We start from the raw sequence: 24,384 nt of genomic DNA on the forward strand, positions 1-24,384 counted from the left end.
ATATTAAGCCTGATGGCCACATTAAACCAAGGTAAAATATGTGCCCCGCACATGTCCATGTTAAAACACACAATTTCTCGAATTCCTATTGGAAGAAAGACACGACTTGGAACTGACTTCGGATGAATACGTTTACTTTAAGTCGACGCAAGATTCGCTTCAATGTCATGATTCCCTAATGGGATGCGCTTCGGAAAGTGTCTATACATGACCGCGGTAAATAGTTAAACACACTAGTAACCGATCCAAACTATACATATTTACATATCAATAACAAAATCAATTCAATTCAACACTAGCCCTGAGCTGCAACTTATGACTACACTGATTCTAAATATGTGGCCGTCCACATAGGAATTGGATGGCACGAATGCCAACGACCATCTGTTTAGCAAACGAGCTAATAAAACACACAAATAATCTAATGCAACGCTGGTCACGCCGACACCTAATGCAAAGGAAATAAACAAACACAAACAAAACAAACCAGTCGTCATCATCTCATAGAAATCATGGATCAAACCAGATAAGCATTATAACATATGTAAATAAAGTGGGAGTATGGAACCTGAAAAATAACAACATGAAATATGCATAAATGCTCCACATGTGGTCAGCGGGATCCTCCCCAGCAGGCAGGTACATGGGTTACGTCCACAAGTCAGACGCAAGGGCAATCCCTTAAGGACCACTTTCACTGTCGCAAACAGCTGTTACCTGTAACTTCCTGACTTGTCGGGAGAGAATGCGAATAACGGTCCACCTAGCACTCTATGGAAACACGGCCTTCGGGAGGTACACTTGACTTCTCAAGAAAAGGGTTGGTCTCTACCTGCTAACTCTCGTTCGGAGACAAGGATAAATTCACAACATTCGCAGCACTATTACTGCTTCTTCCTTATAATGACCTGCGATCTCAATTCGCAGCTTTAAAATAAAGGCATTTCAATACAGGCGTCAGCCTCTCTTATATGAATACCCACATCACATACTGTAAATCCTGAGACCATACTCGGGTCTTTCATCTTGCAGTACACGGGTTCTCGCCCTCCTTATGTCATGACTACGGCCGTTCCAGCCTCCTTCACATGTCTCAATCTATCAACCCCTGAATTACTCACCAATATACACGTGATTCCATTCGGCTCACATAGCCAGCCCCAGGTTAACATTCATCTATAACATGCACTTCCGGCGTCTTACTTGGCCGGTCAGTTGTTCGATAAGAACCGTTAATCGCCCTTCCCTTGTATAGTAATGACTCTACGTAACAACGTTGAATCTCCGCTATTCTGCTTCCTGACCACAGCTGAAATTCCCATGCATGAAAATAAAATTAAAAGAGAAAAACTACAGCTGTAAACTGATTTCCCATACATCATCACCGGCGTGTAGCCTCTGTAAATGACGATCAGAGCTTGCATATCGACCACATATTGGAATACACTGGAAAACAAAACACATGAAAACACTCCTATACCTACACTGGCACACCCTTAACCCCATCTAAACTAACTTAAAGAAAGATAAAAGGAAAATAAAAGCATGCATCAGCCCAGGACGCATGTAACTGTAACTTGAATTGAAGAACCACTGTGCCCTCTGGCTGAGAATTACCTTGAAATTTATTTATTTACATCTGATCTAAGCTAGTGTGCAACTATTACCCAGGCATGCTAAAAAATGACAAAGTGCTTATCTTGCGCCGGCTTCATCACCCATGATGTTTACATGGCCACTGGCGTCATCACGAACTTAGGCCATGGTCACCCCAGTCTTCCGGATGTGGGAAGTCAGTCCATCGATGCTCGGCGTGGGCTCCATAGCGCTAGTTGATGTTGCACCATTAATTTAAGGGCGATTCGGCCCGGACGTGAAGAGTCCTTGGCGCGGCGACGCAACACACGATTATGAGAGTTCCCGATCGCGCCCGCGAATTGTTATTATTGCTTATATACGGATCACTCCCGGATCGAATTAAAACACTGCACATACATTGTGCCACAGTTGATCACAGTTATTGATTGTATTTACTCGAACCCGTATCACTGGCTTACTTCTCATACATAAGAAAAGAGCGTCCTCCGGTAAATATAGTCTCGGCGTGCAAGCGACTTTAAGGTACGAAGTTCAGGCAGAGAATGAGGTGACGCTCCCTTGTTATTGGCAGTTATAAAGACTCTTCGAGTTTTTCAAATAACGGAACTCCCTTCTGAAGAATAGAAAGTCTGTTGAGCGGCGGTTTGGTTTGAATGAGAAGCTGTTGATAAATGCGAAATAACACCTGCGCCTTACGTATGCCCCACATATGTTCTCAGGCATCAGAAAAATTACACATATCTATCTGGACACATCCGAACTGTGGAATATCGGCGCAATGACAGATTATTATCATAGATGGAAACTGGTTCAAAGATGCAGTTAGATGGTTGGTTATTCTGCCATTGCGGTTCGGCCGTTCGCAGAGTCCTCGTACTAGCTCGTGATTGGCGGATTTCGAAACTGGCTTGACAAAGAATACTGCGGCGGTTTCCAGCAACCACGTTCAAATTTAAACAAAGTTCGTTGTCTGAAGCCATCCACGGGCCGCTCGTCTTATGCTAGCGTGGTCAGGTATCTAACCGTCTCCCAAACAGACTCCCACACAAAGCCATGTTGCGCAATAAGTCCACAGTGTTCTATCACGATTAAAATTTGCCAATGAAGCATGTGATGATACGGTTCAGTACATTCCTGAAAAATCCCTACACTAGCTACTGTCTCATATTACCGGATATTGGGGGAGATCCCTACTCATTTATTAATTACCTTCTATTTCACCGTGATAATATCGTTTGCAGAAGTGTCTTAGCTGAGCTAGTTAAAAACAACAAGCAACTATAATAGCCCAGCGGAACCGCTCTGTTGCGAGGAGCAAACACACAGAAAAAAAGAGAACAAAAAAGGGAAGGTCATTCGCTGTCCTGCAACCATCACTCATTCATTAGCTACGCCGGATTCTTGACTCCTCTCAATTACAATGGCCAGCCCTCCTTTTCGGAGACACATATCTCTGGCCTACTTCATTTGTTTATTCATCTTACTGCAGAATTTCCAAGAAATACTAATTTATTCCATACATTCTCATTCTCGTAGAGTGCCGACTATAAGCACCATCACTTCCGAAGCATCTCATCATAAAACTATCTGGGCATTCGGCCCTCTCGTTACGTCTCATATCGCGTATCTTTTTTCCTTGGGCATAGGACTCTCGTGATTCCTCAATTCCACGCTCCTCATCATCTTTGCTCACCGCCCAAAGTAATGCATATATTTATATATCTACCATACAACTCTGGCTTCCCTGGATCTCAGCCAGTTGCAGACCAAAAAAAAAAAAACTCCATGAATTTCTGGTTAAATAATCAAGAATCACGGGGAACTCGTGAACTGTCCCTCACTATTATACCTAAATAACATATTTATGTACCTCTCTCGGTCAGGATTTCTTCTCTCTTGTTGTAAATGCACTTATTATATGTGTAAATTATGCATGCACCGTCTGATTGACCCATGAGTTTCCCCAGCATATACGCTAGCCATCTTGGACATTAACTAACAACCTTTGGACATGGATTTCCCTGCTCATACCATATTGTTCCAGCCACCCCTAGGGGAACTCAAATATTCTCCTATCCTTGTCTCCCTTACTTGCTAGGATATTCTACATATTACTAAGAATAACCCCTCACGATAAACTAATCATTAAGAAGAAAACAAATGGGTTGTCCGGGGAGTTAGCTTCCCTTGAATTTTAAGTGAATATGATCAAGAATAATAAAATTTCCATATTAGGACATGCATTATTTTACAACATTTAGGTATTACAAAGGAAAGCTCATCCTACTACCGGTTCTACATTAACGTGCTAAGGAATTTTATATTGACATCATTCATCTGTTTGGTGGCCGTGGTTTTTCCTTCCACGGGAGACCCATGTCGGTGCTTACTGCTGCATGACCTCGGTGCTGGAAACGGGCGTGCTGTCCTTCAACCCTGGTCCATACAAGTCTGACATCCTGGATATCTCGTTCACAGCTGAAATCTCAGAGTAATCCAAATATGTAACACTTCACCACTCGTCACACGGCCCTCTGTTTACCGTGACACGCACACAGAGTTTACACCACGAACAAGCAGGTCATTCTAATCACAGCGGGCGCGTTGACAGCGGGAATCGGGTGGCTCACGACACTTGACCGCCCTGACTTAGAGTAGCAATTTGGGTGATACCAATTTACTAATATCACGGACTCATTTAGGCCGGCATTGTATATAGCCGAAACCCGCTACTCATTTATAAATTATGCTCGCAGCTTATTTAGTGACATGCGGCACACAGACATTCGCCTAGGCTCGCTTGGCTTCCCATCCACACTTCACAAAGGCTTCGTATTTCACGGCCGCGATGGACACAATAACACTGTCTTAGTATGCGGTCAGTAGGGTTCGGACTGTAAAACTGGAGCACAACGTGACACAATGTCCCATCTCAACGACCCGCTAGGAACTGTGTCCAGCGAGGGCCAGCCCAGCCTTTATGGTATACGTACTGGAAGATAATGGGCGTTTACGATTCACGGTTCATTAAGGACAGCAGCTCCTTTCATCCCAGGAATTCAAAACATTTAAATGGTGCATATTGTAACCCTCTCATTCTTCTCTTATTTGAACCAGGCGGGCTCTGCCGATGATTGGCAATTTCCACATAATTTGCTTCCCGCTTTTAATTATATCATTAGCGTCATCTGGGGGTGGAGCCATCTTTGAGTGCGACTCTTGGCTTGGGGGACGCTTTCTCATTCACATGTGTTTGCAATCTGTTAAATTTGGACATCTGGTGACCTCCTTTCTTCCCCTGAATAAAGTATTCCATATTTTTAGTCTGGGATACGCAGAAAATTCAGCTCTATTCATTGGTATGCCTCTCATTATTTTCCCCTGCCTGGATCAAAATATCTCATAATTTTTACACGCCAAAATTCAACCTTGGCACCCATGAAACGTGCATAAAAAACCGGAAGTTCCTTCTGTTAGTTTGGATCCTTGGTAAAATAAGCCACACCTCTGGGCGTGTTCGACTACTTCAGTGTCGCGTTATATCTCCAACTCACTCTGCAAGTTGAGAGGGCCTTTTTGCGGGGGCTTGGCTCCTGTTCAGCCTTCCCTTTGTTTTCCAGGCGCTCTTTCGCGGGTTCCGTTCTGGCCGGACGCTGCTTGATCCCCATTGCCCATACTACTGCCAATGGCGCGACCTTTGAAGTGATATTGATAAGGTAGAAAGGCACCTACGATTCCAATGAGCTGTACAGGACACTGTACTTTTTCACTAGGAACAATGCAGGCTGTGATGGACGACCATGACATACAGATCTATAGCTTGTGCAGCTCTCATGCAGGATTATTTACGTCAAATTGATGAATAAATGTTTCTTGTTCTGATCAGAAGATGTTTCATGGTAGTTCTTGTAAAAATGGTTGTTCCAAACACCTGTAATGTGATTGAGGTACTGCTATGGGATTGCTAAAATCAGCTCTTGGAGGAAGACATAACAGTTTTTGATTAGTCTCCAAATTTTCACAGGAGTAGTAGTTGCTCTTAATGCCCAAGGAAATTACATCAGTTTGGGAAGGCTAAATCACAGCCAATTCAGATGCAAAATACAGTTATACAGAAATGAGCAAGAAGCAATTTTTTTTTAGTGTTGAATAAAAAGGACGACTCATGAATTTATTTCCAAAGGTAAAAGAAACAGGTAAATCCAGGGCCTGCTGCTAGCCATATCACAGATGTGATAAGAATGGCCAAAGCTGTAGCAGAACGTGAAGAAGACAACCACAGCATAAATGACAATAGAGGAAAATGTCAATAATGGCAATGTTGCACCATATCACTGGCAGAGGAGATATGTGTTTATTATAAATCCAAGAATCCACCAGCACACCCGAAGAAGTATACAGTACCTGCTATTAGAGGCTAAAATATAATTAACAATGCATTATCTCCCATACCTCCTTCGGCTACTACCACTGTCATATGCTGACATTTCATGTAATACAATGTCACTCCAGGAAATCAAAAGAGATTGTATTACCAACTACTGCACTATAAAAATCTTAATGTGTGGGCAATGGTCTGAGGTAAAACAGGATTCCTGTATTATCAGGGCCACTTGCCCTTCGAGAGGCATCTTGTTACGCACACCTAAAGAGTTAGAAAAGTGCTCCCTTGTCACTATCCAGGATGTGCACAGACTAGTAAGGAAGGCAATGACTACCCCATCAAAAACCATGGTACTGTGTAGTGACATGATCAGTGTGTGACGTCTGTACTATAGGCTTCAGTCTGTGTTTACAGGTTGAAGTGGTATGTTGATCAGCCCTATCCAAATGGAGTTGTACACAGTTACAGAAATTGCAGATATAGTGTTCGTGTATGGACAAGCAAATGGAAGCAGCAGAGAAGCCAAATAGTTGTACAGGACCAAATATCTACACAGGAGATATCTGGCTCATGCCATGTTCCCACGACTGTTCCAACGATCAAATTGAACAGGGCGATTGGTACCACAATACAATGACTGAGGACGATGAATTATACAGCCTCCCGACTTAGAAGATGCAATGCTTGCTCACGTGCATGAGGTGCTTGCAATCAGCACTTGAGCAGTTGCATGTGAAATGAATGTTCTGAATATGATTGTGTGGTGAGTATAACATGAATTGCAGCTATGCCCCTACCATCCACAGAAAGTGCAGGCTTTGAGTCCTGTTGACTTTGCACCTCAAGTTGTGTTCAGTTAAAGGGTCTTGCAGCGCCTTGCTGTCAATCCTAACTTTCCTGCATATGTGCCTTTCACAGATGAAGCCTGTTTCACCAGAGACGGTATGCTAAATAGTCACAACAGTCATGTTCGAGCTAATGAGAATCCCCACACTACATGTGTGGAGAGCCATCAGCACAAACATTCAGTCAATGTGTAGGCAGACGTAGTCTATGATTATGTAGTAGGACCGTTTCTTCTTCCTCCCTGCTAAATGCAGCAGTATACACAGTAGTGCTCAGAGTTGTACTACCCTTGTTCCTGGAACACATCCCACTTGCCCATCGTCAATGGATGTGGTTCCAACATTATGAAGCCACACTTCATCCTGGACTGAAGGTTCCTGAACACCTGGACGAGACATTACCTGCAAGTGGATAGGCAGAGATGGTCCAGTTTAATGGCCCGCTTGATCACCTGATCTCACCTCACTTGATTTCTTCTTGTGGGGCCATGTGAAAAGCGTCGTGTATGAGACACCTGTTAAGACTGAAGAGGATCTCTTGGCAAGAATTCTCTCTGCCTGTGACACTGTTCAAACGACACTGGGGAAATCTGAATGGGTATGACAGAATATTGTGCGACGATGCCATGCCTGCATTGACGGAAGGGGGATGCCATTGCGAACATTTGTTGTAAATGGAATAGCTTAAGAAACTTGTGCTGGGTGAAAGGACTTAAATGAGTAGAATTTTGCTTAAATTTTGACTCAGTCATTTCTGGAATATGGTTCCTTATCTCAAATTAATCCATTTGCCATCCTCCATCATCCCTGAAAGTTTGTAACATCATCGCAGTTACAACCTGTATAGGCTTCCACGAGAAACTTTGTTTCTAGAAATCGGACCAAGGGTCCTGAAGTAATAACAATTGCCTCAGAGAGTGATATTGCAAAAAATGGGTCTCATTTGGCAGCCACCTTGTTTTGATGGGTGTTGTGACAGAACTATTTTTGGAGTCAAATTGGAGTTTAAGTGTTCTTTTTTGCAATGATATAATTATAATGGCACTATCGTTAATACATATGGAAATATCAGCACTGCAAAGTAGGATCATGTTTTACGACAAAAGTTTCTGCACCAGTTCATGCCCAGTGCCAGAGAAAACAAAAAGTTTTCATGTCAAAAAACAAGTTGAAATTCCTACCAGATATTGGAAATAAACCCTCGTAGAATCATGTAGCACCATGAGGTTGTACGACATCCAGTGGCTTGGCATGATAGTACTCGTGCTACAATGGCTGTCCATGGCAGTGAAGCCACTTCATCGACACAATATTGTGTTATTTGCATGCTCTAATTATATACTTATTATGGCTAGCAATTTGCTTCTCATGGGTAGTGAGATTTCCAAACGTGTGTATACATCCTGAGGGAGGGTTAATAAAAACCATCCACCGTCCTGTCTGTGAACTAAGGTGAAATTCCCAAAGGCACTTAACTTGGAGAGTGTGGTTCGGTGGCCACGACACTCCCAGCTGAATCTGGCATTGCTTCTACTTGAGCCAGCCTTCTTACTTCCAACTTTCCTATCCAATTTTGCTTGCTCACCTCAGGCTCTCTTCCAATCCTGGCTGCATTGTGTTTGTGAGGCCAAAGAAGAATTTTCCTTTCACACCATTCGCGGTCCTTGTCAAATAACTCAGATGGCTGAACCTGGCTAGGCCTGTTGGTATTTGTAGATTTGTATTGGTAGATTTCCTGGCATGTATTTAAACTCCTGTGGGACAAAATTTTGGCACCCTGACATCACCAAAAAACGTGGATGTCATCAGGGGAATGTAAAACCAATTGGAGCAAATTAGGATCGATACAATTATAGAAGTTATTCGAGATACAGTATGTCTAAAATAACAATATGAAGCATGAAATTATTATTATTAACAAATACATCGCAAATGGAAAATATCCTGGTGGCAATGGTCATTTACAGTAGTGTTATAATAAAGATAACATAATTACCTAACAACAACAACAACAAACAAATAAACAAACAAAGAAACAAACAAACAAACAAACAAGAATACAATGAGCAATTCCATGGAGAGAAAATATACGAAATACTACTAGTTTAATATTCTAAATCCAGCAGAAAATCATAAATTCAGTGTCCATCATTTACACGTTTTACTTTTCACTTTACGCTAACACTAATGATCTTAAACGATTTGATACCGGAAGGGAATCTATCAAAGACTGCTGCAGGTAATTTATTCCAATCCCTTATGGTCCTGTTTATGAAGGAAAGCTTGCCTACATCAGTACGCTGATTTCTGGCTGTAATTTTATGCTTCTGATCATTTCTCGATAAGTACAGGGAGATTCCAAACTATTCCTAATACTATTCCACACAGGCATGCTCTAGTTCTTCTAGATTCAAGACTTTCCCAATTAATGGTATTTCTCCTATTCCTGTTTAAGGAAAGCATCACTCTTCTTAGAACATTTTCTAGGAAATTTATTGAACCTACCCTGTACATTCAAAAATCGGTTTTACCAAACATTTATAAACTTTACTTTTGGCACCAGGATTAGCATTCCTGAGATTCCGTATAATAAAATGTAATGATCTCCAGGATTTTGTATCTACATTTTCCACTAGCTCTGACCAGTTGAACTCTTCTAATATTAACACCTAAGTACTTACAACTATCAACTTCAACAACACTTCCCCCCTACTCCCCAAGTTCATAATCCCTTTTACCTGTCATTTTTCTTTCACTAAACACAATTTCTTTCTTTTTCTGCTGTGGATTTATATTCGATTTTCACACGCCCATTTCTCAATCGTATCTAAATCCTGCTGAAGTAATAGTTGGTCCTCCTGTGTCTTTATCTCCAGTGTATGATGCAATCATCAGCAAAGAGGCAGACTTTCAAATTTATTTAATCAGGCTTATCATTCATGAAAAAATATTAAAAGAATTGGCACAATTACGTTACCATGAGCTACAGCAGACATAACGTTTACTGGAGAAGATAGCGTTTTTCCCACGCGTACTCTCTGAGATCTTCCAAGGAGGAGTTCTCGTATCCGTTTCACAACTATTATGTCAATGTCCGTATGTGCTTATTTCTTAAGGAGGATGTCACATGTCACAAGATTGAATGCCTTAGCAAAATCAATTACTACTGCATCAATCCTTTTTCCATTATCAAGCCTACCCGATATATCTTGACATTCAGAAGAGAGCTGGCTTTTTTAAGAGAAGCCTTCCCTAAAATCATGCTGTCCCTTATATTTCTACATAAACTGAATGGAGGGCATCAAGGTACAGGAAGTGAAGTCGAGACATTTCTGTTACTACCAATCGAAGTGTTTAACAATGTAATGTCAACAAAGCATTAATCTTAAAAGCTTGCACCTTGAGTTTCTTAAAATATACATGGAGGTGTAGATATAATATTTTCTTAATAATAATAATACTAATAATAATAATAATAATAATAATAATAATAATAATAATAATAATAAATTTACCACATTTGAACAGAAAGATAAGAATACAAAATCTATGTACTACTTACTGACAATCGCCCCCACCAACAAAGGTTCGTTCTAAATTTTCTTCAATACTGTTAAGTTCATCTCCAACATCCTGTAAAAATAGTAGCAAAACATATTTTAGTCATACATTAGCACAAAATTTACTCTTTAGTACAGTTCCTTACGTTTTTTCCAATGAGGCAAAAAATGGCAACCATTAGGTTCCTTGTTGAGAATGTCACTTTTTCTGTTAAGTCTAGAAAATCTATTTTCTATGAAGTATGTCCAAGGATGATTGACGGTAAGCTGCCTGGCAATAACGAACCTGCATGTGCAGTATTCCAGTATACTGTATATATCATCCCTTTTGTCCCATAATATTGACAGTTCTTCAATCAACGCTATTAAACATTCCTTACCAGGCGAGTTGGCCATGCAGTTAGGACGCGTAGCTGTGAGCTTGCATCCGGGAGATAGTGGGTTCTAATTCCACTGTTGGTAGCCCTGAAGATTGTTTTCTGCGGTTTCCCATTTTCACACCAGGCAAATGCTGGGGTTGTACCTTAATTAAGGCCAGAGCCGCTTCCTTCCCACTCCTAGCCCTGTCCTACCCCATCATCACCATAAGACCTATCTGTGTCGGTGCGACGTAAAGCCACTAGCAAAAAAAATAATTCCTTGTTAATATCAGTGCTACTCATTTTTACCAGTGCTGCAACAACAATATGACAGAACTAATGAACTCTCAAATAACACCACCTCTTTATGATGCATTCATGCACAAGAGACTACCGAGTAGGATGAGGAGAGGTTCAGAGAGCAGGGAACTTATGGTTCAAGGCATGTAGTGTGGATCACAGAACTGGACTGCATCACTCACTGAGTTGGATGACTGGCACAGTCGTGTGGTTTGGTCCAACTGCTCTCTGACCGTCATATCACTCATGTCAAATGCTGTCACGTGTGAAAGCGAAGGGTTCACTTCATTTTCTACTAGTTTATGAGATATCAGTTGTATGAACGTCATACGACAAAAGTTGCTGTGTGTGCAAGATGAAGGGCTGGATATAGTAAGGTAGCAGCCCTAGTATTTGTCTGATCTGAAAAATGCAGAACCACAGAACACTATCCACAGGGTAAGCGATGGTGGTATTCAAACCCTAAACCTCCTGAACTTATGTTTATAGCAATGTGGATCACACAATGCAGTCAGCCCACTTGGTCGAAAAAGAAACATGTTTTAAAAGAACATAATGAGGCAGGGTATATCGGTTTCAACAATTGAAGATCTCCCTGGAAAAAGGATGTAGTCAACATTTTTTTTTTTTTTTTTTTTTTTTTTTGCTAGGGGCTTTACGTCGCACCGACACAGATAGGTCTTATGGCGACGATGGGATGGGAAAGGCCTAGGAAGTGGAAGGAAGCGGCCGTGGCCTTAATTAAGGTACAGCCCCAGCATTTGCCTGGTGTGAAAATGGGAAACCACGGAAAACCATCTTCAGGGCTGCCGATAGTGGGATTCGAACCTACTATCTCCCGGATGCAAGCTCACAGCCGCGCGCCTCTACACGCACGGCCAACTCGCCCGGTAGTCAACAATTTAGTAAGTTTTCAGGATAGGGGTGAATTTCATGTTATGCTCTACTTGAACTAATTGCATATGCAAGTGTACAAATGAATTCATCTACTAAAAACAATATTTTATTGTTATAACTTAAGGTTTTAAAAATAATCTATGAATTGGAAGTGATATAATGGAGAATAACCTGCAAGTATGCCGTACGTTTGTATATGATGGAAGAAAAATAATACCATAGCAAATAATATTAGTGTAACATTAAAAATAACAAAAATAACAAAAAATAAGTCAAAAAAACATTTCAAAATATAGATATGATTTAATCTATGGCCTTTATTTAAATGATCTATTTTACCTGATAATGAACCAACACAAGCACTGTCCATCATCTTGAACTCAATTTCATCCTTACACCACAGAGGACAAAATTTTGCTGGCTGCAAACCAGTTCAAATGTAAGACATAAGATGACATCACAGCATAGAGGCATGATGATACACGCTACTTCCACTGAAATCTCATTTTTCAAAAATTTGTTGGTTACATCCTGATTCCTGGGATGTCTTCAATTAAAGAGAAAATATTCTCATTGCATCTCCCGAAGTGAATATTTTTAAGTGGGAAGTTTACTGCTGAAGCAATGTAGAAGGAGCACTGGAAAAGAGATGGCTTCATGGAAGTACTGGTAGTAGATCTGGTAGTCGATATGAACGATGACTCCAATCTTGGTTTTGGCAGACTAAAGAAGCTAACAGTTATTTTATAAAATTTCCTGATACTACGAATTATTTTTAAAAATGTACAAAACCTGTTGTTTCTTTTCAGCTAATTTTTTACATTAATTTCTTTAATTATTAAAAGGATACTTAGTGGAAATACACACAAAATGTCGTTCATTGCAGCTAACCAATTCGTACAGTGCCACAGCAAGTAGTGGAGACCCAAGCAACAGTATGACACCCCCCACTTGCTGTGAGCATTTGACAGTCTGACTCACTGAATGTGTCTGTGGAGTTCTATCTAGTTTCTGTTATTTTGTTAGTGTGTAGTCAAATACGAAATTACTTATGTAATTACATTGTACTTCTATTTAATTGCATTACACATGTAATATCTGTTTCTTTGGTGACAGTTATGTTGTATAATATTATTATTACTGCACTTAAGTTGGTAGACTGTCAACCTTTATGGCTCTACAGAAATTTTCTGCGAGAGCATCAAAAACTTACCACTTTGTAGCTATTTATTTTTTCAATTTGTTTTTGCTAGTTGCTTTATGTTGCACCGACACAGATAGGTCTTATGGCGACGATGGGACAGGAAAGGCCTAGGAATGGGACGGAAACGCTGTGGCCTTAATTAAGGTACAGCCCCAGCATTTGCCTGGTGTGAAAATGGGAAACCATGAAAAACCATCTTCAGGGCTACCAACAGTGGGGTTCGAACCCACTATCTCCCGGATGCGAGCTTACAGCTGCGCCCTCCTAACTGCACAGCCAACTCGCCCATTTTTTTTTTTTTTTCAATTTTGATGTCTACCCCCCCCTTCCTACTATATCCCTCAGAACCGGGTACTTTTTGCTGTCAATAAATTTTGTCCCCCCCCCCCCCCCCTCCGCCTTCTAATTCCCAATCGCTGCTCCTGCAGAAACATGACACCAGTTTCATTTTGTCTTCTTTCTTGTAGCACATAAACTTCAAGAGCTCCAAATAATATGTGGTGTGCTCTGTGAGTAGCCCGGTGATGGGCCACATGTTCATTTGCATGAAGTGAGGTGGGAAAACCTGTCCCTTACTGACCCATGAGCAAAGTGTCCATGGTGGATTTATGCAGAGACATGTTCTGAAGCAAGGTCGAGAAGCTAACAGTGGTGATTATTGTCTCAAAAGAAAGTACAACTGGGCAACCATCCTGTATCAACAGTAAGCAGACAGAAACAGAAAGAAAGGAAAAGGTCAAAATCTTTGAAAAAGAAAGGTACTGGTAAAATAAAGGGAAGGACCATGACAGGCGTGGAATTGGAAGACTCACTAGGCCTCATAAACTTGATACCATCAGGGTCGCTAAAGAATAAGTGTTGATCAAGGAAGATCAGACAGGAAAGATGAAAGCGAGGAGCCCAACCCAAGTAAGTGGAAGCAATGTCAGACTCAGGTAGGGGAATGTGGTCGCCAACTTATGTTCCCAAGTTGGAGGCCCTGGTCCCCTTTATATGCCTCTAGTGATAGGCAGGGGACACCGTGGATGTTATTCTAATGCCCCTACCTGCAAAGGGAATCTAGAACTGGAGAATATGAGCTACATGAGCCAGATGTAAAGTCTTATCTGGAAATGTACTAAATCTTCTCATTTTCTTTCTGTGTATGGTGCAACTTGTAAACCATACGCCAAATGTTTCTATTTTGAAAATGATGGCATGACTGATTTTAAATCCAGCAGTAATTGCTAGATGAAACTTGGCAACATAGCAATGGTCACATTCTATTTACAAAAATCACAAAGCACAATAAAAACATTCAACTTTGTTTCAAAACTAAACATACAAGTTCACCACCTTCTTGATTCACAACAACATTGCTGCTTTTCCATACACAACATCCTTCCACCTGGTCAAATCAAAATTATTATCACATTAACAAGATACATTAAACAAAGCTTCAAACACAGTTAAAGTTCGTTCACTCACAAAAACGTGCAGGGATGTTCATTTTCTTCCTTGTCCCGGTAACTCTAGCACCTTGCAAGGAGGCACCGGGAACTGGAGACCTCGTAACAGCTAACTTGGTATTTTTTGGGGTAACATCCAGTATTGTGCCTTTACCTGGGCTTATGGGAGAGAAACACATCTCTAAAGGATATATGTGTTGTATTGGCCAAATTAATTCTCCAGCAGCAGTTTTCACCTTTGCTACTCCTTCCCGAGGATCACCTGTCACTCTCGCTAAGGGTTAGTCCATTCTCTTTATGTTGTTATTGCCGATAAGCACATTATCTCCACACTTTATCCCTTCTGTCATCCCCTTCATGTCTCCTATATATATTGACGTATATATTCCAGTCTGAATCTCTTCCTCAATTCTTCTCTCAAGCATTGCTAGTATTGTAACCTTTTTAATAAATTAATGTTATCAATGGAATCGAGATCTGGCACTCCCACGTTTCTGATATGTAAGTCAGTGGTTTGGTATTTACAACTGCTTCACAGTCAATAAGAATCATCATCATTTCTTCCTGCTTTACAAAAGCATGATCCAGTACCCATCGCAATAACGTTTTGACCATCTGAATGACTCGTTCCTACCACCAACCACACCAGGCTGCACTGAGTGGGTTGAATCTCCATCCCATTTTCAAAACTGCTGTTTCTTCTGTTATCTTTGTCCAGTCAAGTGTTGCTAGAGACCTATGAATGCCACAACTCCAGAAACAGTATTGCTAAAAGATTACATTAGTAATGTTTTATTCTGCACTCTAAGAACGGTACCCTATTTTTAACCTTTTAGCAATACTGTTTTTGGAAATGAGACATTCATAGGACTCTAGCAAGTTGAAGCCCTTTATTGTACCATATGTAAATACCATAACATTATGTATTTTATTAGAATAGTGGCATTCTTGTTTAATTTTAGTACGGTTTTATTCTGCACAATTGCTATTAAGCAGGTTCATCAACAGCTGATGATGACCTATTTACAGGTCGAAACCGGTACTATCTTTTAATGTAAATATTCTAAACACTTTGCAAATAAAGTATTGATTAGGTGAACAACTCATCCTTCATACTTGTGTGCTCAAATTATCAATATGGATATGAAGCTGATAGATTATAGTTCTCCTGTTGCTTAGTATATCCACGAAATCTGAAGCCAAAATTTGCTAGTGCTATTCGTTCTTCACCCTCAGCCTCACACCGCAAGAATGCTAAAAGACGTTGCAATTGGTCTTCATAGATTCTACCTTCTTTGTTCTCTTGTTTGATTGCTACAGGGTTCCTCAACCACACGTGAAGTAGATCTTCTGGTATACAGGAATCCACAAGTGGAAATAGCATCACTGCGTATTTATCTGTAGTCATATCAATCGATTCCAATGCTCTCAGGTGTGCTTCTAAGTTATCATAGAAATGAGCTGTTTCAAGCCTGGCTCGAGTCTCTGCTACACTCTTTATCACAAGTCCTAGTAGCTCCCTCATGTAATACTCCCTACCAAATCTATTTCTTAAGCTTTCAATAGCTTTGTTATAATTTTCAGCAGTTGTGGGGAAACTCTCTACAATCTCTCTAGCCTGTAAACCTTTTACTGTAGCCTGAAGGAAATACTGAAATGTACCTGCATCTTCCATATCCCTGTCTTCATCAATTCTTTTAAACTGGTTGCAAAAAACTCAAAAAGCCTTTTACATTTCCACTGAATCATTTCAGCTCTATTTTAGGAAGTTTCATCCTACTTGAGGTTAGGGATGAACTAACCAACAGGACATTACTGACTAGTCCTACTTAAGCACATTTTATAACAATGGTTTCCATCTTCACCTTAACACAACCCATTTTTTTCTCTATATGCTTCTGCAGTGTTATATTCTGTCTGAAAGCCAGCATCTTCACCATCTAACATCAATGTGGCCATTCAATCGTCTAGTTCATTAAGATCGCCACATAACCTATCTAAAGTTGAAAATTTTATTTTTCCTATTTCCTCATTCGGATACTCAGAACCTATTTCTTGTGTAAAACTCTAGTAAGTTTTAGTAAAACATGCTCTCACCACTTTACATTTCTTAAGTACTACCTCCAATTCTTCTGTTATGATAATAGATCTATAACAACCAGATTGTGACTCACCAGTATCTGCGTCATTGGATCACATCGGCGTCATCGGATTATGTTGGAACAGCAATAAAACTACCCGTTCCATTCTTTCCATAAATTCTCAACCATATATTTAAGGTTGCAGAACTTTTACAAGAATCACTAAGCACAATAGTAACAATGGAGTTTGTTTCAAAATTTAAAATCACAAGATCACCACCTTCTTGATTAACAACAACATCATTGCTTGTCCTGATGCAACAAGGGTTATGGTGAAATCTACCGACTAAGGTCACAAAGATTTTGAGACTGCACACTTCGGTACTCTAATAGATCTCCTGCATAGTAGATATTCTGTACACTAGATGGTTACAGGAACAGTTTTGTTTACTCTCTTTGAAGTGGTCTGGTAGTTTGTTAAGAAGGAAGCCATACTTTCCAGCATCGACTCAGTTGAATGCAACTTAGTTTTTCCGTCTGTTGAACACACAAGTTCAAAATACATATTACACTATAACATACCTGTAAAAACACACTATTAAACAGGGAATAAAAATACACACTGTTAACACGTTTCCTGCTTTGTGAGTCACATGTGACTCATACAGCAACAAAATGTGGTGCTGAACAAAACTACATATTTTATTCTCATGCTGCTATGGTGATAACTTTGCGTAACAATACGACAGCGAATCACAGGTGGTACCTATGTTGTTCTATGGCATAGGTGTATGTTTAACTACCTTACACCACGAGGCATGGGTGACTCGTGATGCATGGATGTAATGCAGCTTTTACTAACTGCTACACGAGTCACCAGTGCCTCGCATTTTTACCTAGACGTCCCACTCAACTGCGGTGGACAATAGGAGCTATACGTTGTTGATCGAGTATTATCATGCTGTAGCCGTCATTATAGGGTGGCAGAAATCTCTTGTGACAGCGTGTGAATACCCTTGTCATAGTGTGAAGTAACTACAGGATATACAATTGGGCATCTTTTCTATGCAGCATCACAGTAAGAATGTTACTTATATATACTGTAGATTTCATCATCTTATTCTCAACTATAAGCATAGAAAGCTAAGGAATGTGTGTGAATTGTTTTAGATGAAACATAGATCAGCAGACTTCCAGCTACCCAAAGAGTGATCCAGTTCGGACTCTTCACAACGAACCAGGACATCTCGTTTAGAGAAACCATTAGAGGAGTCAGATATTGAGGATCTTTTAGGAGATGAAGATATCCAATGTAGTGATATTGAGGTTCCCAATTATCCATTGTCAAGTTCATCATCCTCTGGAACCGACACAGAGGTACATGATAGTCAGAGTGAAAGTGACAGTGCAATAAGTTAAATCAGACTGCAGTTGGCGTGACATAACCAGGAAAGATTTAGGCTTCACTGTTTCTCCTGTGGAAGCAAAGTTTCACTTGCAATATACTCTCACTTCGTGGATGACAGCCTATTAGAAGTGATGGTTCAGGAAACCAACAGGTATGCCAATCAATTTAAACAAGGTCATAATGAGAAAAGCAAGTTTGAAATGGAAGGAAACTAAAGTTGAGGAAATGAAAGAGTTTCTAGGAATTATCATGCGTATGGGTCTTGTTCCTCACCTAACTATTAACTCATACTGGTCAAAGAATGACTTTGTATATGATATGCGACTTATTAGACAGGTAATGGCACGGGATCGTTTCCTATTGAGATTCTGGCACTTTGCAGACAACGAAGCTAACCAACAACCAGGTGATCGTCTTTATCGAATCCAACCATTCCTTAATAAATTAAACCAAAATTTTGAGAATGTCTTTGCAATGGGGAGAGAAAAGATTATAGACCAAACTATGGTCCCTTGGAGAGGCAGTTTAGTTTCCAGAATGTACATTCCTAACAAAACTCACAAATAAGAAGTTAAGGTGTAAAAGCTGTGTATGAAAGAAGGCTACACTGTTAGAACGAAGATCTATGCAGGAAAATAGAGTGTGAGTGAAAGCAGAATAGGTCATGCTCATTCTGTTGTAATGGACCTTCTATGTGGATTTCTAAGTGAAGGACGTATCCTCTATGCCGATAATTTCTACACAAGTGTACCTCTGGCAGAAGAACTTCTGAGGAACGAAACATTTATGTGTGGAAAAGTTTAAAATGATAAGAAAGTGGCCCTAGAAGTTACCATTGGCAAGGGCTTCATTAATGCTTGGATACTTCACACCACGATGTCTGCAAAAGAAGAAAAAAAAAAAAAAGCCACTATTGCACTTTCAAGAGAAGGTCGCAAGAAGTCTGGTTGGACCACAGACAGAACCTGTCATCAGTCCTGGGAGGAGACGTGTATACACTCTCTCACAGATGGAAGGACCAGCCAGAAAAGTTCAAAGACGATGCGTGATTTGCTATAAAGCTCAGCGAGAATATGACACATCAGAAGACGCTGATAAGAAAACAAAGCAGGTGACAAAGTACTGTGAGGAATGCCTAAACAAACCATTCATGAGCATTGGATGTTTTAATAAAGTTCATAAATGCTGAAAATGAACTTATTGTGTTCAAAATAAAAATTTCCGTTGTATAATAACAAAATTAGTGTGATCATGAGTATAAATATTTTAGGGAATTTCATTTATTGTTTGTCTAAAAATGCATTTATACTCATGTAAATCTACCTTTACCAACATGTAGAAAGGGATGTTAACGCTCTGTTCTGTACTACGCAAGGTAGTTAGAGTAAGAGGTAGGTATCATGCGCAGGTCTCCCAACCACACTTGGCTGTCGGTGACATCATCAAGAACCCTCAGCACCTAGTCTTCTGTATGAGGTAATCATAGCTGTAAGCTATTCTGTTTTAGCCAGAAGTCAGAGATAAGGGAACTTCATTGATATTTTAACATCACCTCAAAAAAGGCATTCCACTTCACTATTACATTAGAGTAATAACATGAGATTAAATACAGTGTGAATCAAGCAGCATTTCTAAAGTATATTGATCTGTATAAAAGGTTGTAACAATGTTAAGACTGTGATTGCAGTGGAATGTCCATTCCATATGTTCATGTTCTCAACACCTATGATATTAACAAAGGGGCTCTAATTGTTACAGACTCAAACATTTAAGTTTGATGACTGCAAGAAGTATATCCATTGTTAGAAGCATTAATACGAAACTATATACATTGTCAAAAACAAACAGCAAATGTTAGGAAACTATAACTGTCCACAACACAAACAGTATACTAAATGTTCTCAAAGTGCCAGGAACTGACAAATTCCACGTTAACATTAGATAGGCTATACAAATTAATGAGCCTGTATATCAACATTCATAGCACTGTTTTCATATACAACATAATCAATTCTCTTTCATAAAAAAATTTAACAGGTGTGTTATACTCAAAGAATAATGCTGATATTTAAAAAAAAAGTATTATCAAATAGACTTATCTATAGCATCAGTGGAATTTATTTGCTTTTCTTCTTTCTTTATCGGTATTGCAATAACTGAAACCTGGTCTCCTGAATGTCTTACTTTTGTTTAAAGCATTCATTCACATAAAAGAAAGGCTTCACATGAAGCAACTTACAAAATCATAAATTTTGGGGATTTCTTCTTCAGGATATCTGTAAGGTTTGTGATGATGTTAGAACCCTCTTTCAGTTCTTTCCCGTGGTAAAATTTTAACTCTTTTTTCCATCTGTGCTACCATGGTGTACCATCTCTCTGTAGGCTGCATCAAACTGTCTCTGTCATTGCCATAAGACCTATCTGTGTCGGTGTGACATAAAGCCAATAGAAAAACAAATACACTGTCTCTAGACGTCTTTGAAATCTAATTTCCACCCCTTGTAGGTTGACCTGTTCTCTCCATAATTGCTTTCTATATCGAGGTTCTTCTTTACCTTAAAAGCTATATAGCCAGTGAAGTCTTAATGCAGTTCATCACGATCCTTGGTTTTGCGACTGTCCTCGAGCTGTACCACTAGCTCTTCAAGGGCTTAAACGAACCCTTGCTCATCCTCCGGTAAAGAATAAGATGTTGTGGGCTCAACGCTGGCCTTAGAGTAGCACACGATATCCGAGTTTTAATCGACTTTATCAGTAGCATTTAATATATTTGGACGTAATGTTTTATAATCTTCCGGAGAACAGTTGGAATTTCTTATCGCCTCAGAAGCATTGTGGCTGAGAAGCAATGATTTCACCCTTTTCGTAACAACTGTCGGAAGAGGATGGTCATAAATTCTTCCGAACCCTCAAAGCTGAGAAAGATAGCTTTCAATAATGTCTTGATTACTTCTTACTGCCACCATTTATTTAGGTCAGTGGCTATAGGGAATACAGGAAAGTGTATGTTTCGTTCCTTCGCATGCCTGCTATGATTTGTGCAGCCTGCAATGGCATAACAAAACATACTGAAACCATATTACTGCTTTTTAAGTTTTTTCACATAAAATAAACACACGCGGTTTCTTATACATCACAGATATGTTACTATTGTGTATTATCAGCTCCTAGCTTCTGCGTTCACAGCAATTCTTATTCAAACTACCTCATTCAGGGCAGCTTCAACGCGAGGGTCCTGCATGACACCACAGCTCTGCTTTGCTACTGTGCATCTCTCCCATGATCCCTACCTTGTATTCTACGTACCTTGTGTGCTACGTGAGGCAAGGGTAACTTGTAGACTTCAATGATTATTGCGGCTAAACCGAGCGCTGGTGGATCACCCTACTGAGGAATGTGAGAACTTGACAAGACTTGCAGCCACCAATCTCATTATTTTGAAGTATTATACTTTTGCCATCCACCAGCAGCCCGCAGAACTACTTCTGTAGGACGAGTCACACGTGCCTCGTGACGCACACCAGTGAAGTATGGTACGAGACATCGGTGACTCATGACGCACTCACGCTTAATGTCAACAGTGTAACAATGTGAACATTTTAAACAAAGAATGGCATGTATCATTCATAAAAGAACATTATCAGATTCTATCAAATCATGCTCAAATTTGGAAATATTTATGTTTATTTCTGTTAAACACTTAGGAATTTGGAACTTGTCGTAATGAAGCCCTACTTTATCTCCACCCTGCTGCACTTCCCCTTTACATGTTTTACTCCTAGCGTTCCCTTACTATTATCATTGTTGTTGCTATCATTAATTATTATGATTATTATTATTATTATTTCTCATGTTACAATTCTTTTTAAAACCTAGCCAAGTGTTCTTAATGAGCATTTAATGGTCTGCCTATTATAATGGTAATTTTTTTCTTATTATTATTATTATTATTATTATTATTATTATTATTATTATTATTATTATTATTATTATATATAATTCGCTGGGGCCATCAAGGACCACGTTAAGTCTTGTTGCATTTGACACTGAACTTGGCCTTCTTTAGAGCCCAAATTTCCCTCATTCTTTGTGACTTGGCCTGCTTACTCTCCTCTGTCCAAGGGGCACCATGTCTTCTCTTCGGTTGCTCGTCTCGGTTTAGCCCGTTCGTCAATATTTTCTTGAAGAAGAGATCTCTGTTAAGGGCGTCTTCTGCTGAGATATGTAGCATCTGCAGGTCTTCTTTGGTATTTCTAAACCAGGGAATTGTGGTTTTGGGGTTTGAATCAAAAAAGTGAAAGATTTCTTTAGTTAATTTTCTTCCGTCCATTCTTTCCAGATGACCATAAAATCGTGCCCATCTTTTTCTGATTGTGTCAGTAATTTTCCCTATTTTGCTGTAGACTTCCTTGTTGGATCTCTTTTGAAGGATTCCATTTCTGTACTTTGATCCCAAGATTCCTCTCACAATTATGTGTTCTCTTTTCTCCAGTTCTTCAAGTAGTCCTTTGTTGGCATTTAGAGACAGGGTTTCAGATGCATATAGAACTACTGGCTTCAGAACTGTTTCATAGTGACGTATCTTGGTGTTTTGGGAAAGGCATTTTTTGTTGTAGATTGTGCGGGATGTTTGGTAGGCTATTTCCAGTTTGCATACTCGCTCCTGAAGTGCTTCTTTCATGATGATCTCACCAAGGTATTTGAATTTGTCTACTCGAGTGATGTCCCCGTATTTTGTATGGAGTTTTGGTGGAGCCTCTTTGATGTTAGTCATTACTTCTGTTTTCTCAAACGATATCTGCAAATCAGTTTGTTCGGCAATTTCCTTTAAAATTTCAACTTGAGCTCTAGCGGTTTCTATGTCGTTTGAGAGAACAGCAATATCATCGGCAAATACTAAGCAGTCTGTTGCAATCCCCTTGGATTTGGTTCCTATTCTCAATGGACTGTAGTTGGTTTCCTGTAATTTCACCCACCAGGTTCTGATGATCTTTTCAAGTACATAGTTGAAGAGTATCGGGGATAGCCCATCACCTTGTTGGACTCCTGTTTTGATGTCAAAGGAATGCGAGAGACATCCGTGGAACTTCACCTTGGATTTTGTATCGGTCAGGGTGGCTCTAATTAATGCCAGCAGTTTCAAATCAACTCCAAATTCATTTAAGATGTTTAGCAGGACTTCCCGGTCAATGGAGTCGTACGCTTTCTTAAAGTCCACAAAGACAGACACATACTGCTTGGACCTTAGTGTACAATATCTGATGATCGTTTTGAGATTTTTGCTGTTCAGCTGTTGAGCGACCTTTTCTGAACCCTCCTTGGTATTCACCTATTTGATGTTCGACTTGTGCTTCCAAATGCTCCAGGATGGCAAGTGATAGAATTTTGTAAGTCACGGGTAGCAAAGATATTCCTCTGTAGTTGTTGATGTTCTTCATGCTGCCTCTTTTGTGTAATGGATGGATCAAAGCTATTTTCCAATCTTCGGGTAGGGTCTCCTTGTTCCAAATTTCTTCTATTTGCTTTTGCAAGATATCAAGTGATTCCTCTGGGGCATATTTCCATAGTTCCACTACCACTGAGTCTTCCCCTGGTGCTTTGTTATTTTTGAGACGGGCAATGTGGCGCTTGATTTCATCTCTGTCGGGTGGTCTGGAATCTGGGTACCTGAGTAAGGGTTCCTTGGTCTCAATGGCGCTTTGCGGTTTAGAGCAATTAAGTAAATTCTTGAAGTAATCTGCCAGAATGCTGCAATTTTCTTCATTTGACGTCGCCAGTGTGCCGTCCTTTCACTCAAAGCATAGAGATGGTGGTTTATAGCCAGTGAGTTTGCGTTTGAAGGCTCTGTAGTACTCTCTGCTTTCATTCTTCCTAAAGTTTTGTTCTATCTTTTCAATGAGAGATTTTTCATATTTACGTTTCTCAGTTCTGAACACCCTAGCTGCTTGGGCACGTTGGGTTTTTTAGGTTTCCCAATCATTTTCTGATTTCGTAGAGTAGTACTGTTTTCACGCATTGAGTCTTTCTTGGAGGACTGACTTGCAGGTACTATTCCACCAGGCATGCTTTTTGCTTCTCTTGATTTCTGCAACGTCTTCGGCGGCCTCAACAAGGAGACTCTTGGCGTTGTTGAAGTCACAGTCATTTGGTCTAGCCTTTTCCTGGAACTTCTCGACCCTTTGCCGAAGTTTATCATTGTCGAAGCGTGTGATCTGTTTGGTTGTCTTCCTTGTGTTTGCGGGAATTGGTTTGAATTTGATAAGAGACATATAATGATCTGAGGCCACATTGATGCCTTT

General features: G+C 40.0%; 1 protein-coding gene across 1 annotated transcript in view; it reads right to left on the bottom strand.

Annotated features, from left to right (window-relative positions):
• The window catches only part of LOC136882317 (zinc finger protein OZF), a 112,125-nt gene that overhangs the window by 9,287 nt on the left and 78,454 nt on the right, over nt 1–24,384 (bottom strand). Inside the window, exon 4 of the mRNA XM_068229569.1 lies at nt 10,391–10,461. Coding sequence (XP_068085670.1) covers nt 10,391–10,461 — 71 coding nt within the window. The remainder of the gene's footprint in view (nt 1–10,390; nt 10,462–24,384) is intronic.

This window comes from Anabrus simplex, chromosome 1, assembly GCF_040414725.1.
Source record: "Anabrus simplex isolate iqAnaSimp1 chromosome 1, ASM4041472v1, whole genome shotgun sequence".
Classification (NCBI taxonomy): Eukaryota; Metazoa; Arthropoda; class Insecta; order Orthoptera; family Tettigoniidae; genus Anabrus; species Anabrus simplex.